Here is an 18,150-nt window from a genome sequence, read left to right on the forward strand (position 1 = left end):
TGGCCAATCTGTCCGCTCCCTTCCTGTCCCTGCACGGTTTTGTTGCCAAAACCAATCATGTCAAAGGCATGTCACCAATTTCACAGTCTTGGTTTTAGGCGGACGTATCTAGGCCACAAGACACTCTCCATCTGCTCTTCTGTGGCCAAAAGCCTTGGGAGGGCACTTGGGGGGAGTGAGAGAGAGAGAGGGAGAGAGAGAGAGAGAAATACACCCAGCCAGGGATTAGGTTGGCACACCAGGTCCAAGGGGAGGTGAGATTAAAAGCCAGGAGCAATAATACACACATGGTGGAAAAACACACTGGCCTGCCACACTCGTTTGTCCATATAACCCCATTCAGACCATGTACTTCACATCTGTCATCAAACATCTGAGAATATCAGAATATTCGCCACAAAATAGAAAGAGTTCATAACACGCTTTTAGGGATTACACCTTTCTGTAGCATTACTGGGAAGATTATAGCTCCTATAGTTTGCACACAGATGATGATTTTTGCAAGGCTCAGCAGCTTGCCGGTGAGTTCGGGGTGTTTTGTTCCACAGAGATGTGTGTTCCCTGTTCTCAGCATATCACACAGTATTAAATCTCAGCTATACCCTCCTCTAACCCTGTCATCTGGAAAAAGCCCTGACCTCAGTGTGTGGACAAAGAGTACTGGGGGGAGGACAGGTGTGACTCAGCACCACCTGTGAATGATCCTCTCAAAATCAAGGGCAACACATCCCTTATGAGATCTGATTCTGCCTTTAAATCAGTTTGAGAGATGTTTTTTTTTCTTCTTCTTCAATGTTTCCATCTACAACATTACTTGGACGGGTGGAAGGAAAAGCTGTCAACAACGAGGATTTGGTAAACATCTCATTGGGAGATTAACAAGGAGGGAGCCCGGTCTCTTCTGTGTGCGTATGTGTGTGTGTGCGCAAGAGAGAGAGAGGAGGAGAGAGAGAGAGAGAGAGAGAGAGAGAGAGAGAGAGAGAGAGAGAGAGAGGACTTCCCAGCATGGGGCAGAGGGAGGGGTGAGCTGCCTGGTGGAAAGGACTGAAATGTCCTTCATATAAACCGGTGACAAAGTGGCGAGCAGCGGCCCCCGGGCAGCAGAGATCACAGCCAGCACAGAGAGAGGCAGAGACAAGAGAGAGAGAAAAACAGAGAGAGAGGAAGAGAGGGAGAGAGAGAGAGAGAGAGAGAGAGAGAGAGAGAGGAGGAGGAGGAGACCGGAGCTCCGAGCACCGCGCACAGCCGCTGGATCCACAGCAACACACCGGGGAGACGCAGAGAAAACACTCACCAACAGAAAAACTATTCGGAGCATCTTTTTCCCCGCCGACAGGTAAAAACACAGACGACGATCTGAACTGTTTCACCAGACAGACTGAGCAACACCTGAATCGACAGGTCGTCGTGAGTACATTTTACAAGGATGATCCATCATTATCACAACCACATTACAGGTCAATGTGAGGATATTACATGAACAACACCAGAAAAATGACCAGAAAGTGCCTTAAGGTCACTGTAAACTCTAGGGCGCAGCGACGGACTCCAGAGGAAAAACTGGCAATTTTGGGATCATTCTTATTCAGACAAACTGTGTGATTTTTACCTGTTGAAGTTGCATTTTATGTTAAGTTATGTTATAGATTTTATAGGTTACTGCCTGAACCTCACTTTAATTATGTTTTCACAGCCTAGAGCTGGCGTCGACTGATACATTTGGATGATACGGATTAAGTTGCAATAAGTTTTTTTCTTCTCCAACTCTGACCACTTAACACATAATTTAAGTGGCAGAACAATATGGAAAAATAACTGAATTTGTACAGCCTACGCTCATATCTATGTTTTTGTTGTTTATAAATTAGTAGCCTATCAGATACACGTAAAACAGGCAACGAGAGTAAACTAATGCGCTGAAGTTGAACCTGTTTTCAGTCTTTTCACTGTCAGGCCACACTGGACCTGCCCGAGGCCCATGCGGTCGTGTCTAACAGATTTGTTTAATTCGTGTTATGTAGGCTACACATCGACCAGCCGCTTGTCAGATTAAACAACTACGCATGTCATCCATCTCAGCATGGTGCCTCAGTCCCACCTAATTAGGCTCACCCTGTCTACTAGGTCACCACATGCAGAGCACACACTGAGCTAAACAGTCTGCGCTGGATGTCTCACTCAGTCACTCACTGCGCGGCATGATGCTTAAAACTAGGAGGAGTTAAAGCAACTTTGATCGTGGCTTTTACATCCAAGGTGTTTGATTTTGTGTGCACAAGCTGCTGAGTTCTTTCTCTTGTGGACGTAATTTATACTGATTTATTTGTATTATTGTTGCATTAGACTGTTTGTGAACTATCTTGCTCAGTGTCTTTGATTTTTCTTGGTAATTCAGTTAAAGCACGTGTTAAATCTCTGCCGCTGTCCAATGTGCTGAACTCTTTTCCAGACCTGTTCGTGGCTGTAGAGATGGGTGTCACCTTTCGCCCTCTGCTATTGGTTTGCGCATATTTGGCGGCTGCGCTGATTGGTGGAGCCCGCTCGGAGGGGATGTGTCTTCAGGATGGCAAGCACAAAGCCACGCCCAGCCCGGAGCCACACCTGAAGGACTGCGCGCTTTATGCGGACAGTGAGTGACTGTGTGTTTACTCTGAAGCACTGTACGTTCAATGGTGTCATGACAACTCGTGATAGAAATATCAAACTGAATTTCCTGGTTCAAAGGTTTTCCTGTCTCTGCTGCTGACAGATAGCTGCTGCACAGAGGATGACATCCAGGACATCTCCCATGTTCCCGCTGCCAACAATAAGAATGAACCCTGGGACAAATGTGGGCCTCTGAGCTCTGAGTAAGTCTCAACCTGTAGATCTACATTAATAAATAGTTTTGTTTTGTTTTTTTTTCATTAGAAAAGGGCCACATTTTTCCAATGCTACTTTCAGTGAAAGAGGTCACTCAATGACAAACCCATTTGCCACCTGACTCTACAGTCCCACACAGGTATACAGAGCTCTTTTAGCACATTGTTTTGGTTTCATGTCCAGAGCTTTACTGACTCATCACTCTGGTAGAGTTTTTGGCTGCAGCAATTTTCAGCAAAAAAGCTCTAAGAATCCACTCCCCTATCTGTCTAACACCAAACTCCAGAGAAACAAAGTTAACAATGAAAATACTGGAGCATTTAGCTGCTCCCCAAGTCGGTGGTGACCAAAACCAGAGCTAAAACCAGAGTGAATATCGGCCAGAAAAGCTGCTAACGATGGTAAGGTTGTTCTGTATATGCTAGATGCGTAAATAGGCAGCTGTTTGCTGAAAGAAAAAAAACATATCAACTTAAAAGGTGAAAATGCAATATGTTACTGTTGTGTTTACAGCTTAAGTCCCTTGCTCCCAAGTGGAGACAAGGCAAGTCTGACTGTACTTGTTCCAAGGCTTTAATGAAGTTGTAATAGAAAATTACCTTGAGATCATGTAGGTTTGTGATATGTGGAACAATGCAATATGCCAGTGGGTCAGTGGGTCTGATGAAGACAGTTAATCATTCAACCAGGACAGTCTTAATTAAATAACCCAGTGCAGTGGCAAGAGGTGCCTTGGTAGTGGATTAGGGGAAAGCTGTAAGAAAAACAGAGATAAGACAAAAAGACAATCTACAGAGAACAAATACGACACAGGAAGTCAGACTGAAAGTGATACTACAAGCTGGACACTCACACTAAACTATTAGATTTATTAAACAGCATGAGAATACTAACATCAACTTCTAGGTCACTTCATTGTTACTTTTATGACTGGCCTTGTTGACTGTTGTTGCCTTCCCAGGGTCAATAAAGATTTAAATGCAAACATCACTAACTGCTGCCCTCTCTCCCCTCAGGTGCGAAGGTTTCCTGAAGCGTGTGTCATGTTTTTACCGCTGCTCCCCCGATGCTGCGCGCTGGCCTCACCCCCATCGCCGCTCGTACATCCAGGCTGTGCCGCTCTGCCATAGCTTCTGTCGTGATTGGTGAGGCTGCCAAACACATTACCAAGCAAACCTAAATCAAAATCAGTATCTGTCCCTCTTCGCCTATAAGGCTGTCAAGAGAGAGATTACCAGCCTTTCTAACAACAGCATACAGTGTTATTCATGCTGAGACAGAGTGTCCAATAAACAGCATAAAAGTGTATGACACAGATAAGACCAAGGTTGCATATGTCAGAGTCTTTTCTTATGAAGAGGGCTACAAATATGTGTAACAGTGGCTCCCCCAAGCTGGGATTCATAGACAGTCAGGGGATGTCCAGCAGAGTGAGAAACTGCTCATTTCATCTTCGCATTTTTAAAAAAATGTGACATAAAAATGTAATGGAAGGACTGATTGAAATGGCTGTTGTCACAACTGTTGTCAACAGCACATGTACATAGTGATCTTCACATTGCTGAGACAATGTGTTTACTGATGGTGGGGGATATAAAGATCATGTATTTATGCTTACAATATGGTGTGTATATATCAGGGACCAGTTCAACATTTTGGCAAATATGCTTATTAGCTTTCCTGCTGGAGTTAGATGATAAGTTCAATGCCCCTCTCATGTCTGTATGGGAAATATGAAGCTACTTAGCATACAGACTGGAAACAGGGGGAAACAGCTAATCTGGCTTTGTCCCAAACTAGCCAAATCAGCCCACCAGAACCTCTAAAGCTCACTAATTAACATGTTATATCACATCTGTTTAAAGCCTACAAAAATCAAAGTGTAAAAATGATACGTTGTGGTTTTACAACATTGACAAGACTAATTGACTGATATTGACCTTACTGTTCCCAGCCAAGACACAATGACACAAACTCCACATAAAACCACAAAATGATGTTTTCACACTTCTGTTTTTGTACGGACTGAATAAACAAGCTGGAAAATGATGAGTAGCCAGACTAGCTGTTTGCCCATGTCATTATGCTAAGCTAAGCTAACCAGCTGCTGGCTGTAGCTCTATATCTAGCGCACAGATATGAGAGTGGAACGAATCTAACTCTAGGTTTTAAAAAAAAATCTAATATGCATATGGCTTACGAAAGACACAGTGTACCTAAAATGAAAATTTGCAATAATTCCTACCAGTGAATCTCAGGAGAAAGTATTCAGATGAGAGAATTGTATTTATTTTTTTTATTATTTTTTTATTTTTTGAGAATTTACATTACCTTACTTTTCTTCAGGTTTGATGCCTGCAGGATGGATTTGACATGTGCTCGTAACTGGGCCAGAGACCCCAGGGGACAGAACTGCACTGGAACCTGTGTTCAGTACCAGCAGGTAGGCTGTGATATGGCTCATCTGTGATTGAATGTTTATATAACCTGGGATATTGTGGAGTTTTTTGTTAGTTTGCTTGTTCCTGATTTCTCCTCTAGAGCCAGTGAAATGTGAGCTTCCAATATGCTGCAGTACTAAATTAACCAGCTGTCTTAGTATTAGCATTAAGGTAACAAAGTGGTGCGCTATGTCAACGGAATTCAGTCACACTTTAGCAGACAAGGTGTTAGAGGTTAGAATCCCACTGATCGACCTCTAAGCTTGTGATTTCAGCCGCATGTTGCAGGTAGACAGGTCAGATAGTGTGTCACAGCAGAGTCTGTGTGTTGGCGGTCGCGAAAGTGTGTGGTAAGTGAAGGGTTAACAGTGCAGGGGCTGAAGCATGAAAAGGTTCGGTCCTGCTTCAGTGGGCAGGGGCCAGCTGGGTGATTTAAAAAGAGGCAGAGTGACCGAGGGGCTGGTGTGCAGCTGAGGCCAACAGCACACTAACTGTCAAACGACACAACACATCTATCTATCTATCTATCTATCTATCTATCTATCTATCTATCTATCTAATCTGTGTCTTTCTGCTCTCTCTTTCTCCCTTTCTTTCACAATGTTTTCCCTCTTTCTCTCCCCTTTTATCTCTCTCTCTCTTTATCTGTTGTGACTCACACACACACTCCTAAGGACAGACACACACACACACACACACACACATCAACAAATGAACACGCAACCCCAGACACCTATTAAATCTGAGGAGGATATTAGGTGATTACTAAAATGACAGATTTGTAGTGAGAGAGAAAATGAAAAAAGAGAATATCTGAGTGTTTGAGTGTGTGTGCTTGTGTGTTGTGTGTACTGTATATGTGTGTGTGTGCCTCTGTGCCTGTGTGTTTTTGTGCTTTGTGTGTGCTTATATTGGCCCATTTTCATGTAGGACGCCACTAATGACACAAAATAGGCCCCAATAACTTGAAGCAGCTCTTGAACAGAGCGTTTTCAACAGACAGGATTTGTAAATGCTGACTGCAGTACATATCAATTTGCATAGAAACAAGCTAATACATTTAAAGGCACACATAAACTGACGCATAGACACACATCCACTGCATGCAAAAATCCCTCTGGCACACTGTGTCTCACTCTCTCTTTATACTCATTGGCAACATTATTTGCCAGCCAAGGTCTGATTTATCTCAGCATTAGACACTCTTTCTGCTCCTGGTTTTTTGTGGGAATGAGGCTACATCTGCAAAGAGAGGCCATGTCTGTGCTGGATGCTGGCACTGAACACAGATAAAGCGGCATCTGTGGATCAGATATAGTGAATTAATGGTTTGAGGAAGGAGAAAATAGTCATACAAGGTTACTGAACCGTGTGGTTTTTCAGAGAACACTTTATTTTACAGCTTGCGTGTCCCCTGGACTCACATTATAAAAACATCACTTCCCTGTACATTTTCAATGCTTTGACTCGACCATACCGAAAGAAAAAGAAAAGGTCATTACTTCAGGTGAAATTCCTCATGCAAGGTCTGACATCAGTTTTCATTGTAACGTGATGTGACATTTGATCTTAAAGGTACATTACTGTTCCCTAGTATTTAACATCATTTTTTAAACATACATGGACCTTTTCTATAGGTACAGTGAGGGGGTACATCCTATATTTCCATGCTTAGCCTTATGTTTTGTTCCCCAGCAACAATTATGTACATTGTGTTAATTATAACAATTTATTATTTAAGTACCTTTGTTCCCCAGTCTCTTGTCTTCCATCCTATTACTTACATATTTGTCCTTCTACAGGTGTAGTATTCCTGCACTGTATTTTATTATGTCTGTTTATACAAAATAATATCACTGTAATTTTGGGTCTGTAACCTAAAGCATTATTCTAGCATTATACTCAGCTCTACTAATTGCATCTTGTTGAGGATGATCATAAATCTGTTAAATGTTGTCGTGACTTCAATAGATCCAGACATCTCAAAGAAGATTTAGAGTTTTCTGATGGTTGTGGTGGTTCAGTAGATTATTGCTGTAGCCAGACACAAAGTGGGCTACATATTCTCAAATCAGGATCATTTTTATTCTGTTACATAAAAAATAAAATTGACCCGTTTCCTAATCCTTATCTTGACCCCCAGGCCAAGAGAATCATTGCAATAGATGACTGCTATAAGAAAGAGTTTATCCTTCCATTCCCTGTCCTGCTTCCCTTTTCACACCAGGTGTAATGTCATATTACTGGGACAGAGAAGGGCAGAATTGAATAAGATGAGGATGTGAAGGACAGGCTGTTGCCCCGGGAAATTTCTGTATCTCACTTATTCGATCACACCATGTCGTCTAAAGCCACTTGTGCTTGTACTGAATTAGCTTTGGCAGCAAACCATGTCTGCCTGGGGAAGGACAGAAATGTTTGCGTGAGTGTGTCTGTGTGTGTGCGTGCGTGTGCGCGTGCGCACCCCCGTGTGTATTACGGGGTCGTTGCGATAAGACCTAAGCGTCAGACAGACAGTATATGTAGTGGAGAGAAATTGCAGTCATCCTCTTTGTCCTTCGAATGCGGTAAATATATTACAGCTTTTTCTTCTCTGAGCACCCTGTGTGACTCAGTCTTAATCCCCCAACAGACAGGAGGATGAAAGGAAGCAGACGTTTGGGTGGGGGTGTGCTACGGAGAAACAGAGAGTAAGAGAGATATACAAACAGCAAGTGCGACAATAAGCAGGAGAGGGGGAAAGAAAAATGTGGTGTGGAGATATAGTGGAAGTTAAGTAGGGGATGAAATGAGCTATAGTAGGAGACAGAGACAGTGACTTGGCAGCACATCTTAGTGGCTGGTTGTGAGGCAGTCACTGGAGAGAGAATGGGAGCTTAAACACAGAGAAGTACAGAGTGTGTGTCACTGAAACTTCACTAATTAGCATCCCCAACTATTTCTGAGTATGTAGGTCTACGCCATTTACAGTTAAAAAGCTTAAATGTTGAATTCTGATTTGTTTTTGCAGCGTAATGTAATATCCCTTCTAATCCGCATACGTGTCTTATTAGAGAGGAGTGTAATTTTTCATGCTCCAGAAACCATAAAGCTAATGTCAGCAGTAATTGGAGTTTTTCTTCAAAGTCTAACTTTATAAAGACTGAGCGCTGTAATGAATTTCACGTCAGATAGCAACACAAAAGGTGCTGGGAATGACCTTTTCGATTAGTTTAGATCTGTCTGTCTATCCCGTGAAGCTTGACAGAATCGTCATTCTACAGTAAAGACAGCGCCGAGATGAAATCTTTCAGATACCAGTGTGAGCTTTTCAGGGTCACATCTTATAATTTGCTCTCAAGGTTAGTGGAGATGAGGTGAGGCGAGCGAGAGAGGCAGACAAAAGCCGCCTGCGAGAGCAGCTGCCAGGTGCCTGCAGCCTCCTCTAACACCTGGCAGAGGGTGCTTGTTTTCAAGGCCGGCGCTGCCCTGGGAGGAACAAATCAATTATTTCAATGAATATTCAAAAGCAAAGGAAGACCACACTTTATGATTATTGACAATATTGTGAATTTATGCAATACAAGTGTAGACAATTGTACTCTTCAAATTTGATCAATCATTACCTGTTACTTAAGAACTCTTATAATTACCACTGATGTAAAGTAACTAAGTACAGGGTCAGGTGTATTTCCAATTTCTGCTACCTTATATTTCTACGGTATGAGGGAAATATTGTACATTTTCTTTTTTAGTTACTTTGATTATACACTTGATATGATGAACTAAAAAAACATGATGCATAACTACAGATTAAAGGCCCTTCATACTCTGTCAGGTGTTTTCAGGTTGGACATGAGATCACCATTTACTTGTCCTAATGACAAAGTTGCAACTTGATCCACTAGAAAACTAGGAGGGCCCTGATATCCTGATATTTTCTTTTTTAATCTTCATGATAATAATAATTATAATAATCAACTTGTATGCACAAATTATTATCTTGTGCAAATAAGATAAAAGGCTCTCACCTTTCATTGCCTTTGGGGTTCCATAAATGTACACACTGAAAGGGGACATCCTGTGCAATGAATACTCTTTAATACTTTTGATACTTTTTTGGGTACATTTTGCTGGTTATACTAATACACAAGTGGAATTTTGAAGTCAGGACTTTTACTAGTATTTTTAAACTGTGGTATTAATATTACAACTAACTTTCACCATCTTTTGGTTGTTTTGTGTTGTCAGACAGGGTGTTTTCAGACAGAGAATGTCTTTTCATCTACCTAAAAATATTTTGCGTGTGTGCGTCTCTGTGTGGTATATGTGCCTGTAGATGTACCAGCACGGCAGGGATCTCTGCGAGAGCCTGTGGGGCGACGCTTTCATGACAGTGGAGGATGAGCCAGAGGATGTGGGCGAGGCTGGAGAGATTGGAGTGGAGGGCGATGGCAGTCGCCCCTGGCTGCCTGACCCTCAGCCCGTCCGACAAGGACGTGATCGCAGCCCTCAGGGCCCAACAAGACGACCCGGAGGAGCTGGATACCACCAAGACGGGCCTACCTCAGTACCGGGCCCCGTGCCAGACCAAGCTGCCACTGCAGGCCAGGAGCGGCAGGAAGGGGAACTCCGTGCTGCGTAAACGCTCAGTCATGGTGGATGACGGGGAGGGGAGTGGCAGCGGCTTGTAGAGAGGAGTGATAGATGACAATAAATTTAGAATTAATTGTCTAGATCCTAACATACAAAATCTATCTCTTGAAATGGAGTTGTAACCTTGCTCCTCTAAGTAACCTTACCACACAAACCTAAGCTCTCATTATCATTATCATCACATTTCAGATATAATCTCTATGGTTTTAAATAGTACTATATCTGGCATAAGAGAGACTGACAAGCTTGTAACACTTACTGATCAATTATTTGATAGACCAACCTAAACAGCTGGGATTTAAAAAACAATTGAAGATGCCACAACTGAATGAATATTGTATTGAGTATTTAAAGGCGAAATTCTCAGTTCTGCAAGGGCTCTGACTTCAGTGATTAGACTGCCTTTCCCAATATGGTTGATAATATCACACAATGGTTGCACAAATGTTTTATTGCCAGCTAACAAGGATTTTTTCACCAGGTCTTTATCAAAGTCGGGTATCTTATTTGCTTTGTATGGCTCAGTAAAACACATCACTCTACATATGAGGTGTGTGAAGTCTTGAACATGAGAAATGTAAAGTGCTACAGATGAAGCGTCTCTGCATGAATCAAACATGTTGTCATTAACCAGAGGACTGTTGATGACAGTGCTGTAAACATAATGTACCTGCACCAGAACTTCACTACCCTGCTATTCTTTTCAATCATCTAGGTGACTTTAATCTGTGCATTAGTCAGTTGTTAAATGCAGATCTTACTGTTGTGATGCTGTACTGTGCAGTCTACATGTCATGAGGTATATGATAGTGGAGAGAGTCATGATAATAATGAATGTAACTTAGGCTTTCTAACAGAGACTGACCTGAAAGCATAGGATCTGGTATTGTAATGACAGTGGAGAGGTATGCTTACCTGAGGGAGGGTTTAATATTCAGAAACAAAATCTGCTCGCCAGAGTAAATCCGCAGAGGCAGTATTCTTACCAGATAGGTTTGTTCTGGTAGTTTGATCACGTATCATCAATGTACTGTGGATGTTTCTTTTATAATCATGTCATGTATTTCTAGCGTGAGGCACTGTTAGATGTAAATGTTTTGTAAAAAAAAAAAAATGGAGGAAACTGATTTGTCTGATTTATGGTAAGCTCGCTGAAAGTGGGTGTTTCTGTGCTTTTCTTTACATTCTCAATAAAGACAACATTTCTAAATGTCATCCTGAGCATGTCAGAGTTCTTTAGGCTGCACTTTGCAGTCAAGCCCGACTCTCAACTGAATGTTATTTAACACTATTAATTGCATAAAAGTGGATATTGTTCATAAAATGACATCTTCTTGTTGGTAAAGTTTTCATTCACACTGCTACCTAGAGCTAACTATTTCAACCATCTACCATGTAACAGTTTATCCATACTATTTTTTATCTATTTCAACTTTTTATTTTAGATAACTATTTAAAACATTCATTAACTATTTCAGATGTGTATCCATTACTTGGAGCTATTTAGACTGTTTAGCCATATATTACAATAATAATAATAATAATAATAATAATAATACACTGCAAATATTCAACTGTTTTACTAGAAAAGTTTGGAAATGTATAACTTTACACAGAGAAGGTTTCTGATTGTTGTTCTTTAAGATGGAAGATGAATTTAGCAAAACAGCAGGTTTGTTCAGAAATGCTACTGCACAATTCTTTCCTCGAATACTGAAACCCCTACTGAGCAGAGCTACGTAGAGTTTCTCTGCACCATGCGTCAAAAACCTCAAAGCTCTTGAAATAGACACAACATACTGCAGAAAGTTTCACTTCCTCCTGTGTTCTTTCTGCTGTTATGCACACCACTTAAGCTACATGGCTGAAATGTAACTCTCTTATGTGTTACGAATTGTATCTCCACATGCCCATTCTTCATGAACTAAGAAAAGCCTTGAAACATGAATATATTTTTGACATTCTCCTTGTCCAAAACTCATTAAATCAAACCTGGCAACCCTACACACCCCTCCAGGCCGAGCATTGCATGTTAGCGCGCTGAGAAACATTTAACCACAGTGCTGGTGTTTGAAAACATGGCCTCCACCTCTGGTTATAGGAGCAGGCAGTGTCTATGCAATGTCTTCTCACTGCTGTCAGCCCCTAATTTACTGATACATCATGACAAGTGTGTTTACCCTCCTGTTCAGACAGCTGTCACTCAGTCTCGCCCTCTCCTAACCATTGCTTTAAGGGAAGAATTCAAATGCTCTAATATTTAAATAGGTATCAGGACAATTTATTTTAACACTGTCAAAGTCTGCTTTTATTATACAGCCTTCATTCAAAATGAATGCCTCTTGGGCTTGTGAGGATTTAAGTCCTTCCAGTGATTTAGCTTTGCAGCAATTGAACTGACAGCAAGACTGATCATCATCTGAATCCAGCAAATAGACCTTCCCATTAAATCAGGACACATGAATAACATGTAAATTAACCGATGGTAAACAGATCACAATGTGGGATATCTCTCGTTAAAACAGCCTCATTAAATGACTAATACACAGACTTTACTCCTTAATCATCTTTGGAGTGGTGATTCTCAGTGAAACAGTGTGTGCCCTCTGCAGGTGAAAACGCAGTGAACACAAGCTGTGCGTCATGTTGATAATGCCACACACCACTTGACATTTTATTGTTAAATAAAAGGACAGACAATGAGGCACAGTGTGTGTGTGTGTGTGTGTGTGTGTGTGTGTGTGTGTGTGTGTGTGTGTGTGTGTGTGTGTGTGTGTGTGTGAGGCTGTTTGAATCCACTGCAGCTATTTCTGTAGTGAACTGGTGCTGCTTGATGATGTTAGCTAATAGGGTGTCCTTTGTGAAAGTCATCATCTCAGCAAATGACAGAGCTGGACAGAGGGGGTCAAAAATGAGTGTCATTACACACACACTTAAGCTCATGACTGTGAGTGTGCAAACACTTTGATGATAAGGCAAATTGTAACACAGATGAGACGAGGTTATCTTTTAAATTTGTTTCGGCATAGTTTTTAGAAGGCCAGTGCCTGAAACAAATTGTAACAAAGATGAGATATCTTTGTAATTTGTCTCAGCAAGGCCAAAATCTGACCTTCAAAGCCCAGCCTCAGTCTTTGTTTTTCTCCCTTTCACTCGCTCACTTATTCTCACACAAAGACACACACACACACACACACACAGTATATCTAAGTGGTGACTCTTTGTCGAGCTTCATTCACATCGTCTATCTGCAGATTACCCTCACATCAAAGAGGAAACAGTCTTCTGGACGGCCTAGGGGATAATACAGTCAATACAATATCATATACACAATACAATAGTACAGTATGGAAGATATAACACAGTCTTTAGGGACTGAATAAAAAATTTTGAAATGGGAAGGCAGGTTGGAACTCATGTTTGTTGATATGACAGGTTAAGGGTCATAGTGGCTGCAAAACTGAGCAGGCCTCTCTCTCAGGTGATGTTGGGCCAACAGTTAAATCTGAGCAAATACAATACAGATATTGCTAAGTATCTGCTCTTTGCTTGAGTGAGGACATGATTCAAGAAAAGTTTAAAGGTGCCCTAGTTTGGAGAGTGGTCAATTTTTCATATAAGTGCTAACCACAAGTAAGACTGGTGGAGTTAGATAAGTAGAGATGACTGCTGGACTACTGAGCAGGCCATGGTATTCAGCTAGAGAATGGCATCATCCACTGAGGAGCTGACTGATAAGTCTGAACATCAATTAAACATGAATGCTAAGAATGGCACAAACTCCTCGAACTTTCTTTTTGTCTTGTTTTCTTTTTAACAATTGATCTGCAAGGAATGGCTTAAAACATTTTATAAATCTGAGGGAAGAAAAGTCAGACTACTCTCTCTACTATTTGAATCAGCAAAAGTAAAAATAAATAAATGTATAACTATGCCGTTTTTGACCCCCTCTCACTGAACATTTTCATACAGTCCCTTACTGAAATGAATCTAGTCTGTATTGTAATCCTAGAGGCTGTGCAGACAGGCAGGTTTGCAGTTATAAATATAAATGATGAATGCACTCTCTCTGCTTTAACGATGACAATAGAGATGTGGTTAAATATATTATCCCACCTCTGCACAGTAAATCCAAACTTAAAATCTGCACGTCCACATTGTGTCTTGCTGAAGAGGAATGTGATGTTGAATATTCAAGCCAATGGAACAATATTTTGAACTTGAATCATTCCATATATAACTAAAATTATAATAACACTATCATGCACCTGCTGCAGATGAAGTTTTGATTGAGTTGTTCATTCAAACATCAGGTTACATCTGAAAAATACACAACAACTGTCCTGGAAGACCAGTGGTTTGACCTGCAATAGGAATAATGTAAAAGATTCATCAAACAATTCAGAAACTGTATGAATTCTGTGAGAGTTAAACATATATTACCACAGACACAATACATGTCATCAACCCCTCTGCTTGGAGAGTCCTCTTGTAATAACTAAGTGTCCAAATACTCCCTTTTCTAACTGTCAGATGTCCCCTAAGCCAAGACACCTTCCCCAATGTAACTGTACTCAACAAATGCCTGTAAGGTCAGTGTCTGTGTGTAGTAAGGCTGTGATTTGTAAATGTCCGTCTTGCTTGCCTCTGTTTTGGAATCATACACAACAACAGATTTGTATTTATCATTTATCCTCATTGTAAAAATGAATGTGGAAAAAACTTGATAAATTGTGATAAAGACATACACAGAAAAACATTTTGGTAGTTTGGTAATTCAGAGATTTATGTGAGGAATGATCGATTCATTTGGAGCGAAATAAAAAATAGATTTTGCTAACATCTATAAAACTGTGAATGGTATGAATGGAAAATCAACAGAAAACAAACGCTCTTAGACAGATATATGTACAGATGGGCAACAAATTAAAGGAAAAAACAACACAAAGTGTCTTAGTAAGGCGTTGGACCACCACATGCTGCCAGAACAGCTTCAGTGTGCCTTGACACTGGAAACTCTCTGGAAATCTACAAGAGGGCTGGAACAACATTCTTCCAAAAGATATTTCCTTTCACTGTCTAACACATCGGCCTAAAATCTTCCATAAGTGCTCAGCTGGGATAAGACCTGATGACTGCGAGGGACATAGCATATGATTTACACCATTTGTGGCTCATGGGTGGGGCCATAGTCATCCTGTTTCTCCACTCATTTTTCAGGTTTCAAGTAAGAAATAGAAATACAGAAACAGAAATAATACACACTTTTAAATTAGCAACAAATAAGAAAGTGATCATCATGATAGAAAAGACAGTCTTTGAAAGTAGAGCAGCTGTTGTTGGTGCTAAACCTCTCTTGTTAGCGGTTAATGATTTTAGCTGCTGTTTTAGTACAATTCCACTAGATGGCGATGTGTACCTATAAAAACTATACCGTTCATCTGCCTGGCATACAGTACACTGTATCTGTGACCTGGTTTCTGGGCCACTGCTCTGCTGTAGTGTTAATACACCAGCATACATTAGAGTGTAACCATATTTCAACAAATGCAGTTTAAACGCCAACACTGAGTTTCCTGTATAATCAGTCACAATGTACAGTACAGGTTATGTCACAGCTTATGTTACCGTAATGACCTCCTCCGTGAGGCCCCGATGCATCATGCTGTTACTGGCAGCACTGCGACTGACTGACATTTGGGTAATGAGTATGTAACTGTATTCAATAAATGGGACAGATGATAAATTAATCATTAATATTTGTCAACAAGAAACATTTCATATTGCTTACTTCACTATAGGCGTTTACACATTTGTCACATTCATTAAAAGTATAAACACATACATATTACATAACTTTAATACACATAAGAAAATGTAGATAAGATTATATTTTTTTGGTAGAAATTGTTTGACTGCAGCTATCTTCTCTCAAACTAGGTCTCATGAAAATAAGATAAAGCACCCTCCCTCCCTCCTCAGCTCTATTAGCCGTCTGAAACTACTGATGTAACTTGTGATCCAACTTCTGTAAGAACCTCAGATGGCCGCGGCAAGGTGGGAGGAATATTCATGGTTCTCGAGAAGATAACAGGAGCTCGGAGGGAGAGGGAGAGAATGAGTGAGAGAGCCAGGCCTGTGGGAGGGGAAGGGGGCTCGTGGAGAGGAAATTTCAAACCCACCCAGAGCTCTTCATACGTCACTGTTCACATCACAGATGTTCCCACAGACACTCAGTGTGGGTTGTGGGCCGAGGCGTGTGGAGAGCCAGTATGGCTTCAATTGGCTTGTCTCTGGAGCGTGTGTGTGTGTGTGTTTATGTATGTATGTGTATATGTAACATAATATGTAGGCCTGTTGGGTGCGTAAATGGAGACGTGAACACTGCGGTATTCCTTTAGCAGTAAAGAAAATAGCTTTGTTATGCTTGTGAGGTCTTATTGGTTTTGATTTTCATGAATGATTTATAGGAACTTTTTTTTTTAAAGCTACTTCAGGGCCACGGCAGAGTGTGTGATTTTTGTGACACACTAAGCGAGTCCCTGCTGATTCTTATCATAAACATGTAGGTTATTTGAAACTGTCGAATAAAGCAAAAACAGACGAAAAAACGTACATCCCCTGAAATGAAATATAGGTTTCTTGATAAAAAAGTCACAGAAAGGGAGAAATCGTGTGGGTGTATACCCGCTTTTGTTTCCACGTTCATGGCAAAAATAGGGGAGTTGTTATTGATGGAAATTAGACTATTTAAATACGTGTCAGATGAAAAGGAGGTTAAAAAGCCTTCCTCTCCAAAACAGCTTGAGGTGAGAGTGCGCTCAAACCGCAGCCTCCACTCACACAGTCTTTTGAAGTGGTTTTCGTGAGTATTGACAGAGAGAATTTTTTTTTCAGTCCAAACTGGCTGTCTTGTTTACTTGTACGTCACAGTCTGCTTTTACAGGACAGAAACCCCCCTCCGGTTTTCCTGAGACCAGCTTGTGGACAACTTCTCTCTCGGTCAACGGTCACCAGAGCTTAGACTGTTCTTAACGCACTTGTTTTAGCTCCAAATGTTCTCCTAAGTCAGTATGATGAGCAATTAGTCTCCTCACCTCAAATTATCATCATTATCATCATTTCGTGCATCAGGGGCCCGTGAAACTGTTTGGTGACCCCCTGGTTAATAGCGCGACTGCTTAATGACTCATTCACATCATTTAACGCGGGACTTTCCCCCTCCCTCTGCATCCATCTTTTGAGCCCCTGGTGCCTCGCATATTTGGCCAGTGATGCGTCCCACCAGAATGTTGTCCTTGGCAGCGCGCGCGCCTCCATCTAGCCACACAGATGCTCCCGCGCGCTCCTGACGCCCACTCTTGCCTACCGCTTCTTGCCAAGCGGCGTGGCATCTTGAGACGCCCCCGACATTCCTGAAGCCACTGTCACTTCCCCCTCGTGTGCGATCCGTTCTATTATACTGACACCTCAAATATGTCTAAATGGGTCTGACGCGTGAGTGGCACCGGCAGGTTGACGGACAGAAGAATGTGAGTGCGGCTTTATACTGAGCCTCAAATATCGCAAGTTGTGTTTCATCACGAAAAAATGCGTATTAAATGATCCTAAACACGACATATTTTATGTTAACTGTGGCCTATCTACTTCCTGTTATGCTCCAGCGAGTGAGACCAACGTTTATCCATCTGCCTGATAATACGGTTGCACTTTGCTCCATTCGCGTGCGTGTGTGTGTGTGTGTGTGTGTGCGACAATTTTAATTCTAAAGTTGCACAATAAGGAAAAGGAAATTCCGCCACCCTCACGAAGCTCGTAGTGCTTATCGATACAATAGAAGGAGTGATTGAGATGAAAGCAGTTTGCGTTACCTGGGCGGGGGTTCCCAGAAATCCTCCCCTGTGACGAAGTATCCACCAACATGCCCATATATGGACAAGCCCGTGCGTAATTAGGAAAGGCCTACGTACGCGGGCTACGCTCTGAGCGTGAAAAACACTGAAACCAGAATGTGCTTATAAGAGTTTCTCACAGGGAGTAATAATAACTCTTATGATTACAATATGGAAAGAAAGAAAGCTTGTTTGTCTTCCCCACTCTTTCCTGTTGTTTATGTATGTTCTATGTTTTCGAATGTGTGCTGTCTTAAGTGATATATATAGCCTGTATACACACACACAGATTTATATAAAAACAAACACTCGAGATCACC

General features: G+C 41.4%; 1 protein-coding gene across 1 annotated transcript; it reads left to right on the forward strand.

The window, feature by feature from the left end:
• Positions 1-1,016: 1,016 nt before the first annotated feature.
• On the forward strand, positions 1,017-11,153 carry rtbdn (retbindin). Its single transcript, XM_018698701.2, is given in 7 exon segments — positions 1,017-1,336; positions 2,450-2,629; positions 2,750-2,849; positions 3,879-4,007; positions 5,209-5,305; positions 9,622-9,741; positions 9,743-11,153. Coding segments are annotated over 6 exon segments (840 nt in total). The 5' UTR covers positions 1,017-1,336; positions 2,450-2,469; the 3' UTR covers positions 9,977-11,153.
• Positions 11,154-18,150: the final 6,997 nt, after the last annotated feature.

The sequence above is a fragment of the Lates calcarifer genome, linkage group LG11 (assembly GCF_001640805.2).
Source record: "Lates calcarifer isolate ASB-BC8 linkage group LG11, TLL_Latcal_v3, whole genome shotgun sequence".
Classification (NCBI taxonomy): Eukaryota; Metazoa; Chordata; class Actinopteri; family Centropomidae; genus Lates; species Lates calcarifer.